This window comes from Pelodiscus sinensis, chromosome 12, assembly GCF_049634645.1.
Source record: "Pelodiscus sinensis isolate JC-2024 chromosome 12, ASM4963464v1, whole genome shotgun sequence".
In the NCBI taxonomy this organism is placed as follows: domain Eukaryota; kingdom Metazoa; phylum Chordata; order Testudines; family Trionychidae; genus Pelodiscus; species Pelodiscus sinensis.
In genome coordinates, this window is record NC_134722.1 from 27,587,500 (window position 1) to 27,608,185 (window position 20,686).

A 20,686-nucleotide genomic window follows, 5' to 3' on the forward strand; every position below is an offset into this window, starting at 1 on the left:
TGTCCCTCCACCCCCATACCAATTCTCTCCACTAAATACTAATTCCCCATCTCTATGGGGCCCTGCACTCCCTACTCAGCCACCTTGTCCTTAGGCCCCGGCACCCTCTCTACCGATCACCATGTGGTCCTGCACATCCGCTAACATTCAAACCCTGCTCTAGCCTATCCTCCTCCATTAGTCCTTATGACCCCCTATCTAACTCCACAGCAGCTCCACGTCTGTCTTCACATAGCCCATCTCCTGACCTAGCTTGACAGGTGTTCTGAAGAAAGCAGACTCTTTTCCTTCCCTAGCTGGCCAGAAGCTGCTGCTCTGTTCTAGTGCCACACCACCTGCAGCTGGGCAAAAGGCAAAACTGCAGCATCTTTCCAGCAAAAGTTTTTTTTCTGCTAAACCGTTAAATGTGTAGCTCATTAATTAAGCATGTGCTCAGTGGTACAGAATTCTCCTAGGTGTACTATGTGTGAAATATGAGCTGCAACTACTCATGTTGCACTGTAATATTTCAGTGAAACAGTCTGTACTCAAATATCAATATAAATTGGATGTTTGCCCAAAATCTATTTTTGACTCTCAAGTTCATAGACTTTAAGGCCAGAATGGACCATCACAATCATCTAGTCTGACTTCCTGCAACCTCAGCCACCTGCTCCTATAATAGACTCCTAACCTCTGGCTGGGTTACTGAAACCCTCAAAGACTTAAAGAGAATCCACCATTTACACTCGTTTAAATCTGCAAGTGACCCAGGCCCTACTCTGCAGAAGAAGGGGGAAAAAAAATCTGCCCCAGGACAAAATTCCTTCACAATCCCAGATATGGCAATCAGACCCTGAGCATGCTCACAAGACCCAGCAACAGCCTAACACCTGGGAAAGAATTCTCTGTAATCATTAGGATCCTTCCCATCTAGTGTTTATCACTAGCCATTGGGGATATTTTCTGCTAGCGGTTGCAGATTGGCTTTGAGACTGAGCTTCATAAATTTATTCAGGGGATGGTATGATGAGACCATGTACAATGATATGTTGCCAGTTTGATTTTTTTGTCCCCATACTCCACTTGTAAGGCTGCTCCAGAACTTCATGTCTCTGACAGTTTGAAACATTCCTCTAATTTGAAGCCTAAAATTATTAATAGTAGTTTATATCCATTTGTTCTTGTGTCAACATTAGTGCTTAACATGATTAGTTTCTACAGATTCATGTGGATCAACATTCAGATGTGAAAGTTACAGCTAGAAACTGAGCAGTCAAATGACTGACTAAATTATATTTTTATACTCTGGTAAAAGATACCAGCTTACGATAAGAGTGATTCTGTTCATTCCAGAATGCAGTGTTGTAGTAGCAGTGTTGGTCCTAGGATATTAAACACACAAGGTAGAAGTTGGTCCAATAAAAATTACCACCTCACCCACCTTGTCTTGGTTCAATCTAGACATACAAATGAAAGAGAATCTAGTGGTTTGCCTGCACCACAGAATACCTATACTCTCCTCAGCAATAGCAAGAAAGGTGAAAGGGTGAAAGATCAGTACAGTGGCACCAGAACAAGGGAGGCCACAGTGCCATAGCTCTCCCACTTTTTAGAAGTGGATGGGCCTGTCCTGTCCACATTTCCCTACAGCGGACCTTGCCTCCTTTTCCTTCTTCCCCCTGAGACCTTATTCCCTGGCCAGACCAGCAGCTGGTGGAGTCTGATTGCTTTTGGCCCCGCCCCACTTTAGGTAAGGGAAGTGCCTCTGGAGAAATGGGTGGCACTTTGGGAGAAAAGGTGGAACAGGACCTAAGGGACACCTGGCCCCTTGTCTTCTATCCCCCCAGCATACGCACACACTTTTGGGAAGGCTTCAATGCCCTAGGATCTTTACTAATTAAAGGAAATGCAGCTGACAGTTACCTGGTACAAATGGTTTCTTTAGGACTTCAGCTGCTTAATTCTGCCAAATTTAAGGAGTCAAGCCCACAAAGGCATATCCAGGATAAAAAGAAAATACTATATAAAGTGAACCCAGTACTAAGGAGAGTTCATATGGAACATGAGTCACCATGCAAGGTGATCCTGAGAAACCCTGCATGCTAATCCCTACTATACCACATTTATAAAATGAAGAACCAGATCCACTGATCAAAATAACTGTCCAGAACCATCTTCAAAAAGCATAGTGCTTCTATCAAAAGGAGAATAAGATCAAGACACCTTAAATAAGTCCTGTACAAATGTACTAGCCAATTCAATAAAGTATCAGAATATCAATTTATTAAAAGGTAAGATGAACTATACAGAAGTAAACTGTAATATAGCTGAAAAATCTGAAATATATTTAATTTTAAAAAGAAAATCATTCTTTCAGAAAATATTTAAAATATTGCATTTCTGGGCAGCAAATCTAATGAAGTGCTCTGGAAATGGTGCATTCTCTCTGTGCATTAGTCTTCAAGGTATAAAAGAACTAAAATGCTGACAACATTGCTTCTTGCTGATGTGTAGACACACAAGTCTGTGAGCTCCAAACCAGCAGCACAGATTTAACAGAGAAAGCTATGATCCTGGTTGATGAACATGCCTCCTGGGAGTCCATGACACCTTGGAAATATGCTAGTCATACTGCATACAATTACATCAGATTGTGCTGATAAGTTAGAGAATAAGTCTTTGATTGATAATTTTTCTGTTTATTTCTGCCAAGGCCACTGAAAACACGAAAGCCTTTTCATCTGAAAGGTTAGCATACATGTCAACTTCTTTTTCTTGTTTCTCTGTAGAAGAAGAAGAAAAGTCATTATGAAACAAAAGCTTTTCTCTAGCTCCTGTATCAGAAGTTTGTACATCAGTTACGCAGCTGTTAAATTATTATAATATAGGACAACACATAAGTAATGAAAAGTTGTATTCAAAACAATCAGCTCCCATCAGAAAAAAAAGCTGCAGAATCAACCATCTGAAAATAAGGCAAGTCTACACTGTCACTTTACTGTGAAAACACACACACGTGTCCAACTGCTGCAAGTTAAAGTGTCAGAGTAAACATGCTCCCAGCACCGTTAAGCCATCTCCATAAGGGGACAGGCTAACTAGAGTACTATGAGAGTTCTCTCCCAGCATTCCTACTGAAGCCATACCACCACATTCAAGAACAGCCATTGGCTGCACTTGAAACCTTCAAGTGTAGACAAAGCCTTAGATTCAAAAACCTAGTCTTCAGTGAAGTTGACTCAGTACCTTCCCTTGCAACAAACCCCGTTGCCAGCTTTGTCCACATATTCATTCTGCTGATACCATTATTGGACCTAACCAAGTGAGTTATAAGATCAAGAACACATATTCCTGTGCATCCAGAAATATAATCTATGCTATCGTGTGCCGAAAGTGTCCGTCTGCTATGTACATTGGACAAACATCTCAGACACTTCGCCAAAGGATTAATGCCCACAAAACAGATATCAGACAAGATCACAAAGAGAAAACAGTTTCTTGCCATTTTAACCAGAAAGGACACTCTCTCAATGACTTAACCACCTGCATTCTGCTACAAAGACCTTTTACATCTGCACTTGAAAGGGAATCCTCTGAACTGTCATTCATGTTAAAATTCGACACTTTACAAAAAGGACTTAAACATTTGAACTATCTCACCCATTACCAAGACAGTTTCCCCAATTATCACCTCTAATACCATTAACTCACAAACATCCCACTCTCCCTACCTCTAATATCATCAATTCACAGACACTTACCTTCCTTCCTTCCTCCCTCCCCCCCCCCCCCCCCCCCGCATCCTCCTCCTGTTCTGCAATGTGATTTGTCCTTTTCATATTTGTTCATTTTTTTAATTGTATCCTTTGGTATATATGGTTGTGACTATTTTCTTCCACTATTTGATCTGAGGAAGTGGGTCTGGCCCACGAAAGCTCATCATCTAATAAACCATCTTGTTAGTCTTTAAAGTGCTACATTGTCCTGCATTTTGCTTTAACATCATATGGAAGATTCTTAGCACACAATTAGGAGAGTAGCTAATGTAGCTAATGGTGCCTAATGCTTCTTCCTCCAAATGAAAGGCAACTCTTTACACTTTGCACTGAAATAGCACCTTTCAGCAGAGGACATAAAAATGTATTGCAAAATGAAGGCTTCCATACCTGTAAGAAATAGGATAGTCCTTTCCCTATGGCATAGGTCCAAAGGGGGCGGTGGAAGGGAGGCAGTCCCGCGGGAGCTGGTATGTGCGGGACCTAGCTTAAAAGCCAACTCTCCGTGTGCTCCTGCCTGCCCCACACACACTGCTGCCTCTGATACAGAGGCAATAGCATGCTGAGGTGAAGTGGGATACTGTGTATTATTGTTAAGGCTAACCCATGAGACCAGGCTCATTGGTTAACCATGAACACGTTTACACTCACATCCATAGTTCACAGTGAAAATGACAGTGAGGGCAAATCCTTAAACACCAAGATTTGGCCCTCAGTGGCTGAACATTATACATTTTGTGAAAAGCTATTTAGCAACCTCAAACCACTTATAAAACTATGCTTCCCACATTCACTGGACAGCAGCTTGCTTAGTGAGGTATTTGAAATATTAAAAACCAGCACAGCTGTTCTAATGCAAAGCTATGAGAAGGCTGTTTTAGTTAAGTATGGAAATTTGAAACCCATTCAATCTTGGGAATACAAGTCACTTGGGCAATGTCCAGATTTACCACTTCAGAGATGCATCTGGTATTTGATTTAGCAGGTTTAGGAAGGACCCATTAAATCAAACATGGAGAGCAAAGTCAGGAGTTAAGAACCATAGATATGCCAACAGCTCTTCCTTCCACACACTCTCCCCCATAAAGCTTTGGAGGAGCAATTTTCTCTCTTCCTACCTTAATTCCTTGCTCCCCCACCCCCATTTATAAAATGACAGATCACAGGAACACCCCAACTATTTTTGTATACTGTTCAAGAAAAAAAGGACTGTAAGTGCTAATTATTCTGTATGAAACACTTTGCAAAGTTCTGGCTCAAAGCTATTTTTTTTCCCCTGTATCACATTACGCTAAGCAAATGAGCTCAGCCATCTAAAATTGTCAGAAAAGCTTTTTGGGGTTTCTTCCAACTCCTTTTCACAAAGCATGGCAGGAGATTTGGAGTATTAGAAATATATAAAGTAAAATGTACTCCCTTTTCTCCATGAACATTCACTTGGAATTCAAAAGATTAACAAATTAATTTTACTAAATTACTGTCATCTATTCACAAGCTTCTTAACCAAGCAAACTTATTTTCCAAAATGTTTTCAAATGAATAGCTATTCCCAGGGGCTACGTCTACACTGCAGGCTTCTTGCGCAAGAAGCTTTTTGCAGAAGAGTTCTTCTGCAAAAACGTCTTGTGCAAGAGCGCGTCCACACTACAAAATTGGAAAAGTGCATTGGAAAAGCGCATTGGAAAAGCAATGCGTTTTTGTGCAAGAGTGTGTCCAAACTGCATGGACGCTCTTTCGCAAGAAAGTTCTGATTGCCATTAACAGAATGGCCACCAAGGCACCTGTGCTTCTTTTGATAGGCTGTTTTTGTGCAAAAAAACCCATTTCCCATCCACACACACCTTTTTGCCAATAGCTCTTGCACAAAAAGGAGTTATTCCTCATAGAAAGAGGAATACCTATATCGCAAAAACCTCTCTTTTGTTGATTCACTGTAAATTTTCTTGAGCAAAAATGCACTTGAGGTGTGCACGCTCCACAAGTTTTTGCACAAAAATGGCCTTTTTTGTGCAAAAACTCTGCAGCGTAGACATAGCCATGGAAATATAGTTCTGAAGAACTTAACTGAAAAATATTGCTAGATGATGCTACCATGCAGCAGTATCAATCATTAACGCAGAACTAGTAAGCTACAGTCATTCTTACTGCAGTTTCATCTTTCTCAGCTGTAACTATTGCTCATTTTATAGCTGGTTGAACTTTTCCAACGTGCTATGCATAGCCTCTGATTTAGAAAAACATCTATTAAAACCTTCCTCATCTGAAGTCAGTCTGACTCAGTTCTCTATTATTCACATTTGAGACTTCTCTGCAGGCACGCACAACTATTTTTGTAAGACACCAGAAATGAGAAGTCTTTTGCTGCTAAAATAGAAGATTACACATATCGGTATTTCAGCAACAAAACAAAAAAAAAGAGAACAAAATAACAACCTCTATCCTAGCTAATACAGGTTGAACCTCTCTTGTCTGGGACTCTTTGGTCCAGCAACATCTGAGGTCTGGTAGGACCACAGATGTTACTAGACCAGAGAGCCCCTGCCACAGAGGTTGAGTGTGGCTGGGGGCAGAGCTGCTCCAGTGATCTGGGGGCCATGAACCCCAGGAGCAACTGCCACCTTGCATGCAGGGCCAGGAAACCCCAGAGCAGCTGCCCTCCCCCCCACATGCAGGGTTAGAGGCAGGGAGCAGAGCTTCGAGAGTGGGCTGGGGGCAGCAGAGCCAGGCAACTGGGCCAGAGGAGGTCAGGAATCCGGGTTGTCCTGGGGTAGCAGCCAGGAGGGGAGCCATAGGAAAGCTTGGACGCCTAACCAGCCCTGTCTGGCAAATTCCCTTGCTTGGGACCACTCCAGTCCCAAGGATACCGGACCAAGGAGGTTCAACTTGTAGTTACCATTTAGTGAGGGGTGAAAACTGAGTAGGCCTACCACACCACCTCAGTAGCAACCTGAAAAGTTTTTTAAAATGCGAAGAAACATATCAATCACACAATTAGCAGGGTCAAGCAAACACAAAAAATGGCCTGCCATTTCTAGAATCAAAACTAGTGAGTTTTGGATAAGGAAATAAAAAGCCACCAGTAAAAATCACTATGAAAAAGAAGTTATTTTGTTTTACAGTGAAGACAAAATATTTTAGTTTGAAAAGACCTAAAATGATCTATTGTATAATATGGATAAATGTTCACTTTTATTTCCCCCTCCAAAAACTCAGATAAAAGATTTTGAAGTTACAACAGCACAGAAAAACAGCTCAACATGGTAAACTTCTTAAAGTTCTCTTTAAATTTCATTAATTTTAAATTAAAGTTATGGATGTATGGAAAAATTTGTTCTTTCTTCCCTAAGTCCTTAAAACTGTATGCCAAACTTCAGGATGACATTTATATGGCCCAATTAAAATCCTCTAAAAATAAAAGGTTAAAAAGAATTAGGGATGTTAGCAACTAATCGACTCTCCAATAAGCAAATGCTTATCGGATAGTCGAGTATCGACTCAACTAGTCACGCCCCTCCCTCCCTTGTGGCTTCCATCAGAGAGAGGCAGCAAAGCGGGGAGCAGGAGCCAGTGCTGATATGCCACAGTACTACTTGTTTTTAAAGTTATGAACTAACACGGCTACGCCTCTGAGATTTACTTCTGTCCAACTGCTCCTTAGCAATTCTGACTTTTTTATTGCAATTAATCAGAGAACTAAATTGTTATTGAGGAATATAAAGAGTTGGTATGTGTTTTGCTCAAACATAGGAAATACTATAAAACCATAATACCAATTCATTTGGCACCCTCTTATCTTAAGTACTATGTGAAACAGGAGAACTAGCTGTGAAATGCTTTACAGTCTACACTCTCAGTATTAAGGAGTGTGAGAATCTCTGACATAGCCCAGTATCCTACTTCTAACAGTGACTTACACCTGTTGCGTCAGAGAAAAATGAAACCAAACCACTGTCAGATGTGTAAAGGTTGATCAGAGACAGAGGAAGAAGGAGGAAATCATCTCTGACCCCTGCAGACAATTGGTTTATGCCTACGAGAGACCTTTTCAAAAGCAAATATCTGAAACAGTTCTTGCTTCCACAAAGAAAATGAGTTAGCCTTCCCATACATAACAATGTTGCTCTGGACAGAAAAACTAAGTCTCTACAGCATGAGACACTTCTTCCTCCTCATAGACTCTCAAACTTTAAAGGTCAAAAGGGACCATCATGATCAGGGTTTGACAAAGAATGCAATCTACTCACCCGTGGAAAGTAGATTACAACCCGGAAGAGCTGGGTTTGGGAGATCTGCGCATGTGCAGATCGCCGGACAGCACGGCTGGCGAGCCCGGATCATGATTATATTTTAGTCTGACCTCCTGCACCCTGCAGGCCACAGAACTTCACCCACCCACTCCTGTAATTGACCCCTAATCTCTAGCAGAGTTTGACATCCTCAAATCATGATTTACAAATTCACATTACAGGGAATATGCAGTTTACCTTAGTTTACATAAGACTACGTCTACACTTCACCCCTTACAATGGCACAGCTGTGCCACTGCAGACACCCTGTTGGCCACTCTTTGTCACTGAGGGTTCTCTTGGAAACAAAACAAAACCATCCCAAAGGAGGGGTGGTAGCTTATCACCAGGAGAGGTTCTCCTGCCACTAAAGCACGGTCTATACATGTGCATATCATCACTATTACTTTTGTCATCTGGGGCAAGAGGGTGGTTTCACACTCCTGAGCAACACAAGTTTTAACAATGAAAGGGCAATTTAGACAAAGCCTAGAACATGTCACCAGTTGAGTTAATGCCAGCACACCATTAAAAAAATTAAAATAACTTCCCCCAACGAGGTTTTGTAATTCTCATACCTCTTTCTTCCTCATGCTTTTTGGCTGAGACACTCTTAGGTCTTCCTCTTCCCCGTCTGTTATGGTCTGAGTGGCTGTTAGATCTGGACCTTTTTCTGTTTTCTAAGTCTTTATTTACTGCTGAATTTATCTTCTCTCTCTTAACTCTCTCTGTTCGTCTCCTTTTGGCCTCACTCTTGTTTTCTGTATAAATGAATAAAGAGAACGTTTTAGGGTTACTTTTATGTCTTTTGAGTCACTTAGTCTCAGGTTTTTTCCCCATCCCACCTCTTTCCTTAGATCTCTTAACAAGAACGATGAATTGCCTGCACAGTAAGTCACCTCTCAAGCAGCTCACAACATGTGACTGAATATGCACAACATTCTCTGAGCAGAGTTGAGCAAGTTGTTCGAGGCAAAGGCATGGGCATACCCCATTTTTTTTATCACAAGGATCAAATCAAAATTGTGATGACATTCACATAGCATTTTACAACAAATAAGCAGCATCTATAAGCCATACAGTGCATAGGAAATGTTTAGCTCTTTCACTAACTACACAGATCACAGTTTTCAAGTGTTCCTGGTGCACCACTTCTGGTAACTGCTCTCATGCCAGGTTTTCCAAATTATTATCAAGAGATGAATAAAGAGACAAACACTAAATCTTCATATTTGTGTTTTTGTTTTGCCATCACTCCTGAAACCATTCTCATATTATAAAATTCAATGTACGACACCATTTAATCTGTACATTCAGTATTTACTACAGCAACACCTAGGCTCCAACTACTATCACTACAGCAACACCTAGGCTCCAACTACTATCAAAGGCCCATTCTATTAGGGGCTCTACAGACACACATATGGCGCTGCTAGTGCAGAAGATAATCTAAGCCCATGGTCACCAACCCGTCAATCACAATCGACTGGTCGATCAGGAAGGCCCGTGGGGTCTCCCTATTTTCCCCCACCCCCAAGAAGCCCCACTACCTACCTCCAGCGACAATGGAGGTAGCATCAGCTTCCAGCGGGGTGGATGGAAGTCCCGCAGCTGCGCACCACTTCCAGGGTTTCAGGAAGTGCGCTGGCTGCTCCCCATCCCCCAAACAGCCAGCACGGTACCTGAAAGGCCAGGTCTGTGGCTTGCCGGGGACATCCCCTGGGGGGGAGGAGGGGAAGGCCTGAGCCAGGACATCCTTCCCCTGCGGGGCGGGGGAGGGGTAGAAATCCCGGGAGGAGGCACATGTGGGGACTCCCTGTTCCCTGCCCCCCACCAACAACCTGTCCCCTACCGCAGCACCCACTGGCACCCTGTCCCCTGCTTCAGCACCCACTGGCACCTTGTCCCCTGCCCCAGCACTCACTGGCACCCTTCCCCAGTACCATGTCCCCTGCGTCCACCAGCACAGTTGGGGCTACATTAGTGAGGCTTGTGGGTTGTGGAGGAGGTTTTTTTTTTTTTTTTTTTTTTTTTTTGGTCTCTCACTTGTGTGGCCCCAACTGACTTCTCTGTGGGTCAATGACCCCCTGACTCAAAACAGATTCCCCACCCTTCTCATAAATAAAGACAATGCTGAAACTTTTTGTGTTTGACATATTTTATTTAAAAATGAAGCCTGGCCAACATACCCCAATTGGGGCCAAGCCCCCATCTGGCCGCAGCATCATTACACTCCAACCCTCTGCCTAGAGTTCCCTCCCCGAACCAGTATCCCCTGCTCCACCTCCTCCTGCATCCAAATTCCCTCCCAGAGCTTGCCCCTCTCACCCCTTCCCACACCCAAATCCTTCATTCCCACTCCAGAGCCCACACATCCTCTCTCAACCCAGGGAGGGTATGGCTAGACTACAAGTGTGTTTCTGGGATACCAGAGGTATCCCTGAAAAACTCTTCCACGTCCAGGGATGTGCTGGTTCTTCCACTTTTTTTAGTGGAAGAGCAAACATGCTCTTTCGGCAACCCCTGTATTCCTCGTTCCACGAGGAATAAGGAGCCTTCCAAAAGAAGGGTTTTTTTTACATTTGGCCCAGTCTAGACCGGCCAAATGTTGGAAAAACCTCTTCCTGCAAGAAGAATCGAAAAAAAAGCAGCAGTGTAGCTGTACCCTGAGAGTGTATAAGGGCTGGGGATAGCAAGTGATGGAGAAGAGAACAAAGAGGGCAGGGCTTCAAGGAAGGGGTGTGGTCTTAGGGAAGGGATAGGGTAGATCTTGGCTTGTTCTGACATTTAAAAACTGAGCCTGGGCGTAAAAAGGTTGGAGACCACTGATCTAAGCCAACAGGAAAGTGCACTCCTGTCAATTACTCCAGCCCCTGTGAGTAGTGGCAGCTATGTTGGCGAGAGAAGTGCTTATGTTACTGTAACTTATGTTGCTCAGGGGGATGGCTTACACACACCTCTTGGTGAGGGAACTTATTCCAATGTAATGTGTAAGTCAGTGCATACACAGCTTTAGTCAAGCTGCCTTTACACTTCTCACAGGCCAGTTTTGGGGGAAAGCTTCCAAATTTTGCACCTGAGAATTTTTGGTATTTACCTTTGGACCTGGTTCTATTACTTTCCTTGTGTCCCCACCTTCCAATTAGCTATAGACTGGGCATATGCCACAACTAGATGGCTCGATATAGTTTGTGACTATATTAGACAGGAGAACAAGACGCATTCACTTTCACACTGGAAGTACACAAGAGCCTTGCATAATCATCATAAAGCCTTTAACATATATAACTTGGTTAGGAACTAGTTTAATTAATCAACCATTAGCTAAACAATGGAAGGCAATTGCTGTTTTTTCCAGAACAAGTTCCACAGTTATTTCCCCACTGCTTCCACACTGCAAATCAACGTCTGACATCACCACTTTATTTTTTCCTACAGTTGACAACTGTAACGTTTTCTCATCAGATTAAATTAAGATACTCTCTAAGCTGATCCTTTGAATCTTGTAAGTCAAGAAATTCTACAATTCTAAATCAGATACTTTTGGGATTTTCCCTCAAGGGGATTTGTTCTGAGTAATGACCTATTAATGGTGGACAAAGCATTAATACAAATATAAGAGAGAAAATGAATCATGCTAGAAAGCATATCTGACTGATTCCTTTTGTATACATCTACAGAAAGATTTGCATTTAAGATAGTTTATTTTACCACATACTTTAAAGAGATGAACATTTTAATAGCTTTCAAAATATCATTTGTTACACAAAGTATTAAATGACATGCTGCTATTTCAGGACGGAGTAAATAAAATCAATATAATATTTAAAACATTAATAAAACAAGCTTCAGTCATCAAATACTATGAAATCTGGCTTCTTTGGACATTTATCTTCAAAGTAGGATTAACAGAAAGCTTTCTTTAGGCAGTTATATTTTCATGGTGATTAAGCAAGCAGCTACAGGATAAACAATGAATAAAATGTCCACTAACACCCCTATACAGGAAGCAAGGCTGTAAAAACACCACTTTTTGTCTTAGTTTGTGGAAGATTAACTTACATTCAAAGTTTCCCTTTCCTGACTGCATAAAAGAAAGAAGTGACAAAAGTCACAGTTTATAACACAAGAGGCCACATGCTCTTCATTTTTTCCCCAAAGCAGAAATATGAAAGGGAAAGCCCCTCAGTAACGTTTACCTGCAGTTGGTGGTGATTTCTCAGCACGTTTGGCATGCAAGAGCTTTCGACTAATAAATATGTAGCCACAAGGACATGATTTACATGCAACAGGAACCTGAAAGCAAAGGGGAAAAATACGATTTTGAAGTATCACAAGAGTTTTTCTGTTCCAAATATAAGCATGTGCTCTCCAAGATAGTCATCACATTTTGTTTCATCATTAAAGTTCCATAGTAGGTGTAGAAGTTATAAATGCAATTGCGGTGGAACTAAGCGCTCAGAATCCTCATTCAATTCAGCCCTGATATTTACTAGCAATAAGTTTAAAAATGTGAGGGGTGCAGGGTAGGGATGTAAAAGGTTAGAATGTAACCCCCTCCCTGCGGATTACATGCTGGCTTCAGGAGCTGTTGGCCCCCTTCCCTTGGCAGAGCCCACAGCAAAGCCTCCCCTGGAGCAGGGCTGGCAGCAGCCCTCGTGGTCCCTGCTCCTGGAGAGTGGCTTCACTGAGGCTGCAAAGCTACTTCCCCGGGAGCATGGCTAGCAGCAGCCCTGGACCCGTTCCTGGGGAAGCTTCGCTGTGGGCTATGAAGTACAAAGCTTATTTATGCTGCATTGCCCGCAGCGCACGTAACTGCTTTTATTTATAGTGGTTACACAATTACATTAACTGCATTTGTACTTCTTTAGTGCAGGGTACATTATAGAAGTATACTTTAGGATGTCACATATGTTTGGTATTAGTGCTCTGTCCCTCCAGACCCTTAGAAAGAAGGGGATATTGCGGAGCAATGCCAAATAGAAGCAGGCTGGGTAAATTCTAGAGGAAAACCTGCACTACCCCTATCTGGCAGAACAATGCTTGCAATGTGGAAGAATTGATGAGACTGTTCTAGAACACTTGGGACAAAAGCATATTCTTTCCTTATTTAAAAGAAGTTAACAAAAATTCTTTCTTTGAACAATTAAAAAAAAACCACACACATAAAAGTTACCAAAGCTCTACATCTACATTAAGCATTTTGCAAACCATGGCTTTAAAAGGCAACAAGGAATGCATTGTGCTGCTCTGTTTTGATAGGTAAAGGACTAAAAAACAGAAAAAACTAAACAAAGATTTGGAACAAACAGAACAATGTTAATGCAGGACAGTACAGAACACTCTCCCCTCCTCCCCCTCCAAAAAAGGCATAACCATATCAAAAACATTGAGACAAGTAGCTTCAGGTTTGCTGCTGTTTATTAAGATCATGCAATAATGAAAGTGTAACTCAAATTTACTGTTTACTCTTTACCAGACGCACAGGAAACCAATTTAATTATTTTAGTAGAAGAAACGCCACAAACTGGTACATTCTAAGGAAAACTTTCTTGCTATACAGACCATGCAAACTGTGTTATTGATTTCTGTAGTACAGATATATTTTCTGTGTTTTGCTTCACAGGTTTAAAAGGACATCATATTTAACAAAAGCATTTTTTCATAACCAAAACTTGAAGCATTCACAATGCAATTTAAAACAGTTCATTGCAATGCAAAAATGAGAAGTCTTGTGGCACCTTACAGACTCTCAGATTGATTAGGGCATTCACTTTAATGGGTAAAACCTACTTCATCAGATGAATTGGAGTGGAAATTACAGAAACAGGAGTATATATAAAAGGAAGAAGTTGCTTGTGTGAATTAAGCTACTTAAGTCAGTTTGGAAGTGGGTCATTCACAGCATTTGGTGTGGAGATGTGACTATCTAGAGTAGGGAAACCCATTACAAAGGCCATTTCTCCTCTGGATATCCACATCTCCACTTCAAATTGAATGACTCACTTCCAGTACTGGCAGCCAGCAGGGGAGGGAGGAAGGCAGTGGCAGCCAGCAGCCCCAAGCAGGGAGAGAGGGGGCACAGAAAGGGATCCTGCCTAATCTGTCAACTGGTTAAATTTAAGGTTTAACAGGTTAACTGATTAACCAAGATTTTACATCCCTACCAAAGAAAAGACTACATCTTCATTTCATAAGCTCAATGCCAGACAAATGTGCTGCAAAACAAAAACAAACTACTATATTTATTTTTAAATATAGATGAATGATTGGTATTTGAAGTTATAATTAAAGTGGCATAGAACTTCCCTTCTACCCTGTTTATTACTTTCAACTATCTTGATAGTCACCTTTTCAGACTCAGTCTTTGCCTAACAAACTATGGGGAAAGGGGAGGAAGGAAGGCAGGAGAGCTTAAAGGGCAAACAATACCAGACAATTTTGAATATAAATACAGGTTGAATTTTTACATAGTCACTCTTCCAACAAATGCAGGGTCCACATCTTTGAAAAGAAAATGCTATAAAATGTAAAATATGGGTTAAAATGTTGTGAATGCCTACTAATAACAGGCAGTGATCTTCTCGCAGTAATAGTAAGAGTTTGCAGGATCATACCCACCTATTCTTCTATGCAAGATTTTCATTTAAATCATTTGCACAACCCATGAAAAATTAATGTTCTTTATTTCATGCTAATAACACCATGTGCCTTGGGCTCCTTGATTTACTTAACTACATGGTTTGATGTTGTTTTCACTGTGAATGTGAAGATTGAACCAGTAAGCCCTACCCTTAACAGGTTAAGGTTAACCAGTGAGGCTGGCACAGCTCCCTGCTTGCCATGGGCAAGCCATGGGCTCCAGCCTGTGGAAGGCCTGCCGCAGACAGGGACTGCTCCATCCGATTGAGATGCCGGACCAGCCCCTGTGTATGGCAGCGGGGGTAGGGAGGGATTTCCAGCCCAATAGTGGGTGGGACCACCCTGACAGCCCCCTTTAATTAGTTAACCAGTTAAACAATATGTTTAACTGGTTGGCCAATTAAATGGGATTTTACATTTCTAGTTTTAACACCATATACGGTGAGTGGTTCTAAGTGAGCTCTTACACTTAAGCTGTATTCAGTAGGTATGTAAAATTTCAATTAGCTAATTGAATAGTCAATGCAATTTGCATCAACTATTCGATTAGTCAATAAGGGAGTCTCCGCCTGTGAAGTATAGCAACAGCCCCGTGCTCCCTGTGGCGTTTCAAAGTGGCAGCCCTGTTTGGAGCCCAGGGTTAGCTGGGTCTCTGAGTTACCAGCTGACCCCAGGCTCCATACAAGGCTGCTGCTTTGAAATGCTGCAGAAAGCCTGGCATCAGGCTCCACGTGGCGTTTCAAAGCAGCAGTGCTGCATGGAGCCAGAGTCAGCAGGAGAGACCCCAGCTGACCCAAGGCTGCATGCGCCGTTTCAAAGCAACAGATCACACAGCCCGGGCTCCCAGATGGCTCCAGGATGCACCTGGCATTTCAAAGCAGCAGAGCCACATGGAGCCTAGCCCCGGGTCCAAGCAGCACTGCCACTTTTAATGTGGCTCCTCCTCTCCCCTGCCCTTGCTGCCTCTTTCTGATGGAGGCAGCGGGAGGGGGGGGAGCAATTAGTCAGCTAGTTGTTCACATCCTTAGTATGCAGTTAATATACTAAAATCACCTCAAGAGTTTGAGTTAAACTATTTCCGTGGAAGTTCTCCACACACATTATTGGTAGCACAAAATTCTGATCATGTTCCTCAACACCCCTGTTCCGAGAGAATTTCAGAATTCATACTACAGTCTGACTACCCATCAATGCCCCAACGTGAGAACTTACTCTATAGAAGGAACAAAAAACAGGACTATGTAGCACTTTAAAGACTAACAAGATGGTTTAATAGGTGATGAACTTTCATGGGCCAGACCCACTTCTTCAGATCAAATAGTGGGTCTGGCCCACGAAAGCTCATCACCTATTAAACCATCTTGTTAGTCTTTGAAGTGCTACATAGTCCTGTTTTTTGTTTCAGCTACACCAGACTAACACGGCTACATTTCTATCACTATTCTATAGAAGGACTGACAGATAATCATGGGTGACTATTCTGGGAAATTTATATAATCTAGCCACTTACATCAAAAGCTGTCTGTTCCAATAATGTTAAAGCAAGAATTTAGTTTCTTCTACTGTGTGGCACAAGAATCCCAGGGAAAAATAATCAGGCCACACTAGAAGCCTTTGTGCTGGGACAGCACATATGCATGTAATTCCATGCTAGCAGCAGGAAGAGCTACTAGTACAGAAATTCTATTCAGATATATGCATACTAGGGATATCAATGCGTAGTCAACCATATGATTAACCGATAAGCCTAGGCTTCTCAGTTAATCTTGTCAACTACATGCATTTCCTTCCACCCTTTCTGGCTCTTCTGTATCAGAGGTGGCAGGGGGAGGCAAGAGCTGGTACTAGAGGGAGCTGGCGTAAAAGCCAGTTCCTCCCAGCACCCACTTCACAGTGCTGCCTGCCCTCTCCCTCCCACACCACCGGCATTGCTGACTATCAGAGGCAGCAATTGAGGGGAGGAGGGGACGCTGCCACGAAGCAACTTCTGTGCACCGCAAGCCTGGGATCACCGGGGATCTAGGCAGCAGCTGATACAGAGGCTGATAGAGAGGCAGCAGCATCGGGTGGCAGGGGGCTCACCGGGAGTGGGGCCAGAATACACTGGCTGCCAGCACCCCTAGGACTATCAAATACTCGTGTAACCAATAAGTATTCATGCGGTTACACAAGTATTCAATTACCGATACCTAACATCCCTAATGCATACCATTTACTTTAGGCTGAATGAGCAGAATGAATTAGCAGCACCTTTAAAAACAACAATTTTACTTGCTCGCTCTGTATCATCAGCTCCGATATTTTTATTCATTTTAATTTCTTCTTTTATCACCCAGGATGAGATCTAAGAAGAACTTGCTACTCTCACCCTCCAAAATAATGTCAATTTAAACATATAAGCATTTGCAATGGATAATATTTAAAAAAAATTAACAACACTATTGTAAAAATTATATAATACACAGGTTGAAGAGTGACTTTACACCTAGGTATTGTGCTTAGCTTACCCAAATGCATAAAACATATTTATCTTCTGATTCTTAAACCAAGGTTATTGCAGATTGTGTAGTATATTTTATGTTAATACATTTACCAATACAGTTTAGATACTAGAATCCCAATATTCAAGTACATCACTCATGAAAAGTTATATAGAGTTGGTTATAGAAAGCAAATCTAATTTGTAGATTTAATAAGTTGTAGATTTTCCTTCAGTAATTAAGCATTTAGGATAGATTGTCCTTCAGTAAATATAATCCACCAGATAAGTATTTCAGTTACTTTCCGATTTCACCTAACATGAAAGCATATCCCCCAAAGCCTAGCTTTCCACACAAATATAGAGGATGAACAGAAATGCCTTACAACTAATATAAGTCTATTGCAAGTAGAAGCCAGGCAAGAATAAGCAAATCAACATTTTATGTCAAGCTAAGGATGTTAAATTTAGATTAATCAACTAATTGAATAGTCGATGCAATTTGCATCGACTATTCGATTAGTCCATAAGGGCGTCTCTGCCTTTGAAATGTAGCAAGAGTCCTGCTGGCTCTGGCTACTTTCCCAAGGCAGAAGCACTGCAAGGAGCATGGGGCCAGGGGGAGACCCAAGCAGTCTCCTGCTGGCCCTGTGCTCCCTGCTTGTGCTTTGCTTTTGAAATGTACAAGAGCCAGGGGCTTCTCAAAAGCAAAGCGCGAGCAGGGAGCCAGCAGGGGACTGCTTGGGTCCCCCGCTGGCCTCATGCTCCCATCTTTGAAATGTAGCAAGAGCCCCTACATTTCAAAAGGTGGAAACACTGCCAGTTCCCTACTGCACCCCTGCTTCCCTCCCCCTGCCCCGCCCAGAGATGGCAGTACCAACTCCTGCTCCCCCCTTGCTGTCTTTCTCCGATAGAGGCAGTAGGGGTTGAAGAAAGCTTCTAGTTGAGTCACTAGTCGACTATCCGATAAGCACATGCTTATAATTTATAAAAGTTTATTTATTTTATTTATTAAAGGCAGAACACATCTGGTAATAGACAAATATTTTTAGAGTTGTACAGCATGTAATATTAAACAAACATTTTTCAATAAGTTAAAATTACTTTGAGGTGAATGTTCCAGTGTAGTGCTGTGCCATTTTCCTGTGAATTATGAGACTGAAAATGACTAGTCATTTTCATTGTTCAAAATTAGTGATACATAAACGATAAATAGCATAAAGTTAGTTAAAAATAAAATTATTAATATACAATTTGATTGTTTTTGCTATGTAATTTTTAATGCTGTTGCAATAGTCCATCCACATGGCAATACACCAGTAACAGCTTATCAACACGTGGAGCAGCAGCTCACAAAACTCCCTACAGATTTGACTCACACCACATTAGCAGCTAGGACTCCTGTGTCACTTTAAAGACCAATACATTTATTAGGGCATAAGCTTTTGTGGGATGATGCATCTAACAAAATGAGGTACAGCCCATAAAAGCTTATGCCCTCATAAATGTGTTAGCCTTTTAGATGCCACAGACTCCTTGTTGTTGTCACTGAAACTATCACAGCTACATCTCTGACACCACACTCGAAAGTGTTCTGATTAAGGTCCAAACCTGGTAAACTGCAGCAAAGGGAGAGACAATTACTCAATCAGTATCACACATTTGCTATTATGATTCCAAAGGTAAAGTTGTATTTTAATCCATTTATTAACCCAACAAATACAGCAATTACTCGTTTAACAAGTGCCTGCTTAACACATTTTCGCAATAGCACAATTTTTTATTTTAAGGAAAGTTTTTCAAATAACACAACCTTCCTCGAAATAACACGAAAATAATCAAGTCGCAGACTACTTTGCGCGGTGGTTTAGGTTGGTGAAAACAAAGATAATACGCATGAGCGGATGAATACACGTGGTCACAGTGCTCCTCCACTCACTCACGTTTATCTTTGTGTTTTAACAAACAGCAGCGACTTGTGTTGCTAGTTATTTTGTGTTGCTAGATAACTAATGTTGATGACCCAGCACCAACAAAAAATTGATTTTGCCACCACCACCTGAAACGCAACCCCCACCTTTTCCATTATTTTTAATGGGAAAATTGACCTCGCATAGCACGTTTCCGCTTAACACAAACATTTTCAGAAACGCATCTATTGTGTTAAATGAGAAATTACTGTACTAATACCGTCCGCATAATTCTATAGTGCTAATAAATGTCTCAAAACATTCCGACTGGATTCCAAACAAAGACTAGACAGGCAAAGGCCATATTGCACTTGAACACTGGCTCAGAATTAAGCAATGTTTATAAGAGTTCTATTTTAAATTCAGGAAGCTAGCTTATCTTTTTTCACAACTTGAATACATCTGAGCCAAAGAGAAACTTCCTGAATTAACCTTGTAAAGGTTCAACACCCAGGCAATGCTGTAACTCCAGAAAATCAAGTACTAGCTATCAAGAAGTAGAGAGTGGACTGAAGCAACAGAGGGCATTAAAAGCACTATGTTCAGTTAGGCAGTGGTGTAGTGACACACAACACACAGCCAAGGAAAGTGAAAGCAGCCTATGGAAATGGGCTCTGACCTTCTGAATCCAGTCCAACTAAGAGGGCTGAATAAGCACACTGAACATACCTCGTGCCACGCAAGGACAGGGCAAAGCAGACTTTCAATGGGATTTCTGAATGATGATGAATTAGGAAGTTAGAAGCCATTACTGAATAATAAATAAGAGTTTTGTTAAGAAAGCTGAACCACGAGATTCTTGTGGTATGAGAAGCCTTTTCCCCCCACCACCTAACCTGCATTGCGTTACTAACATTTTCATGCTGTCTTGCACTTCCACAGAAAAACATTCTGTAACGGTACAAAAAAGTTTTTTCAACCTCTCTTCTCCAGCCTCACTGTAACCCCCAGCTCTCCTCGGGTCTCCTCAAAGCCATTCGTCAGAGCTCCCAGAGCACAGCACTCCAGAGAGCTAGCAAAGTAAAGGCATGCCCCTTCCCAAAACAACCTTGCAACTCCCAGAATGGGCTTTTATTAATTAAATAGAAGCGAACAGAGGGTTGCAAAGGTGAGTCTCTCCTCCCCTCCCACCCCGTGGAGGGGCACGTGCAGGGTGCTGCAGAACTTTGGGATGGAGAAAGCAACTCTGCCCAGGCTTGGCCTTCAGTGGGGCTGAGCTGGTCCGGCTCAGTGCCCCATGCCCAGCAGGGGCCTCACCTGCTGGTCGCACTCCGGACAGGACTTGGTGGCCATCTTCACTTTCTTGGCCCTACTCGAGGACATGCTCTTTGCTGCTGCTGCTACTGCGGGAAGGGTGGGGGGGGGGAGAGTGACTGCCGGCCGGCTGGCCGGCGGCCCCGCCCCCGAGAGACGCGATGGAACGCGGAGCTGGCCGGCCTGGCGCGCGCCACACACCTCACGCGGCCGCCCGGAGCAAGTACACGCTCGCTCTCGCCTCGCCCGCGCGACCTCAGGACCCAGCTCGCGCCCGAGCCCGCGCCCACTGCCGCG

At 42.4% G+C, this 20,686-nt stretch overlaps 1 protein-coding gene across 1 annotated transcript; it reads right to left on the bottom strand.

Moving 5' to 3' along the window:
* Nucleotides 1-2,248: 2,248 nt before the first annotated feature.
* C12H16orf87 (chromosome 12 C16orf87 homolog) lies at nucleotides 2,249-20,686 on the bottom strand. The gene is made up of 4 exons (XM_006121191.2): nucleotides 20,393-20,686; nucleotides 12,244-12,340; nucleotides 8,623-8,805; nucleotides 2,249-2,765 (listed from the first exon to the last, which is right to left on the bottom strand). Exons 1-4 carry the CDS (start codon nucleotides 20,456-20,458, stop codon nucleotides 2,647-2,649), a joined length of 465 nt encoding a protein of 154 aa, XP_006121253.2. The 5' UTR covers nucleotides 20,459-20,686; the 3' UTR covers nucleotides 2,249-2,646.

Excerpts from the sequence above, each read along its gene's own strand:
- C12H16orf87 (XM_006121191.2), bottom strand. The coding sequence starts at position 20,458 with ATGTCCTCGAGTAGGGCCAAGAAAGTGAAGATGGCCACCAAGTCCTGT. Across the intron at positions 12,341-20,392 it reads GTCCGGAGTGCGACCAGCAG|GTTCCTGTTGCATGTAAATC; the intron begins GTGAGGCCCCTG and ends CTTTGCTTTCAG. Across the intron at positions 8,806-12,243 it reads GAAATCACCACCAACTGCAG|AAAACAAGAGTGAGGCCAAA; the intron begins GTAAACGTTACT and ends TCATTTATACAG.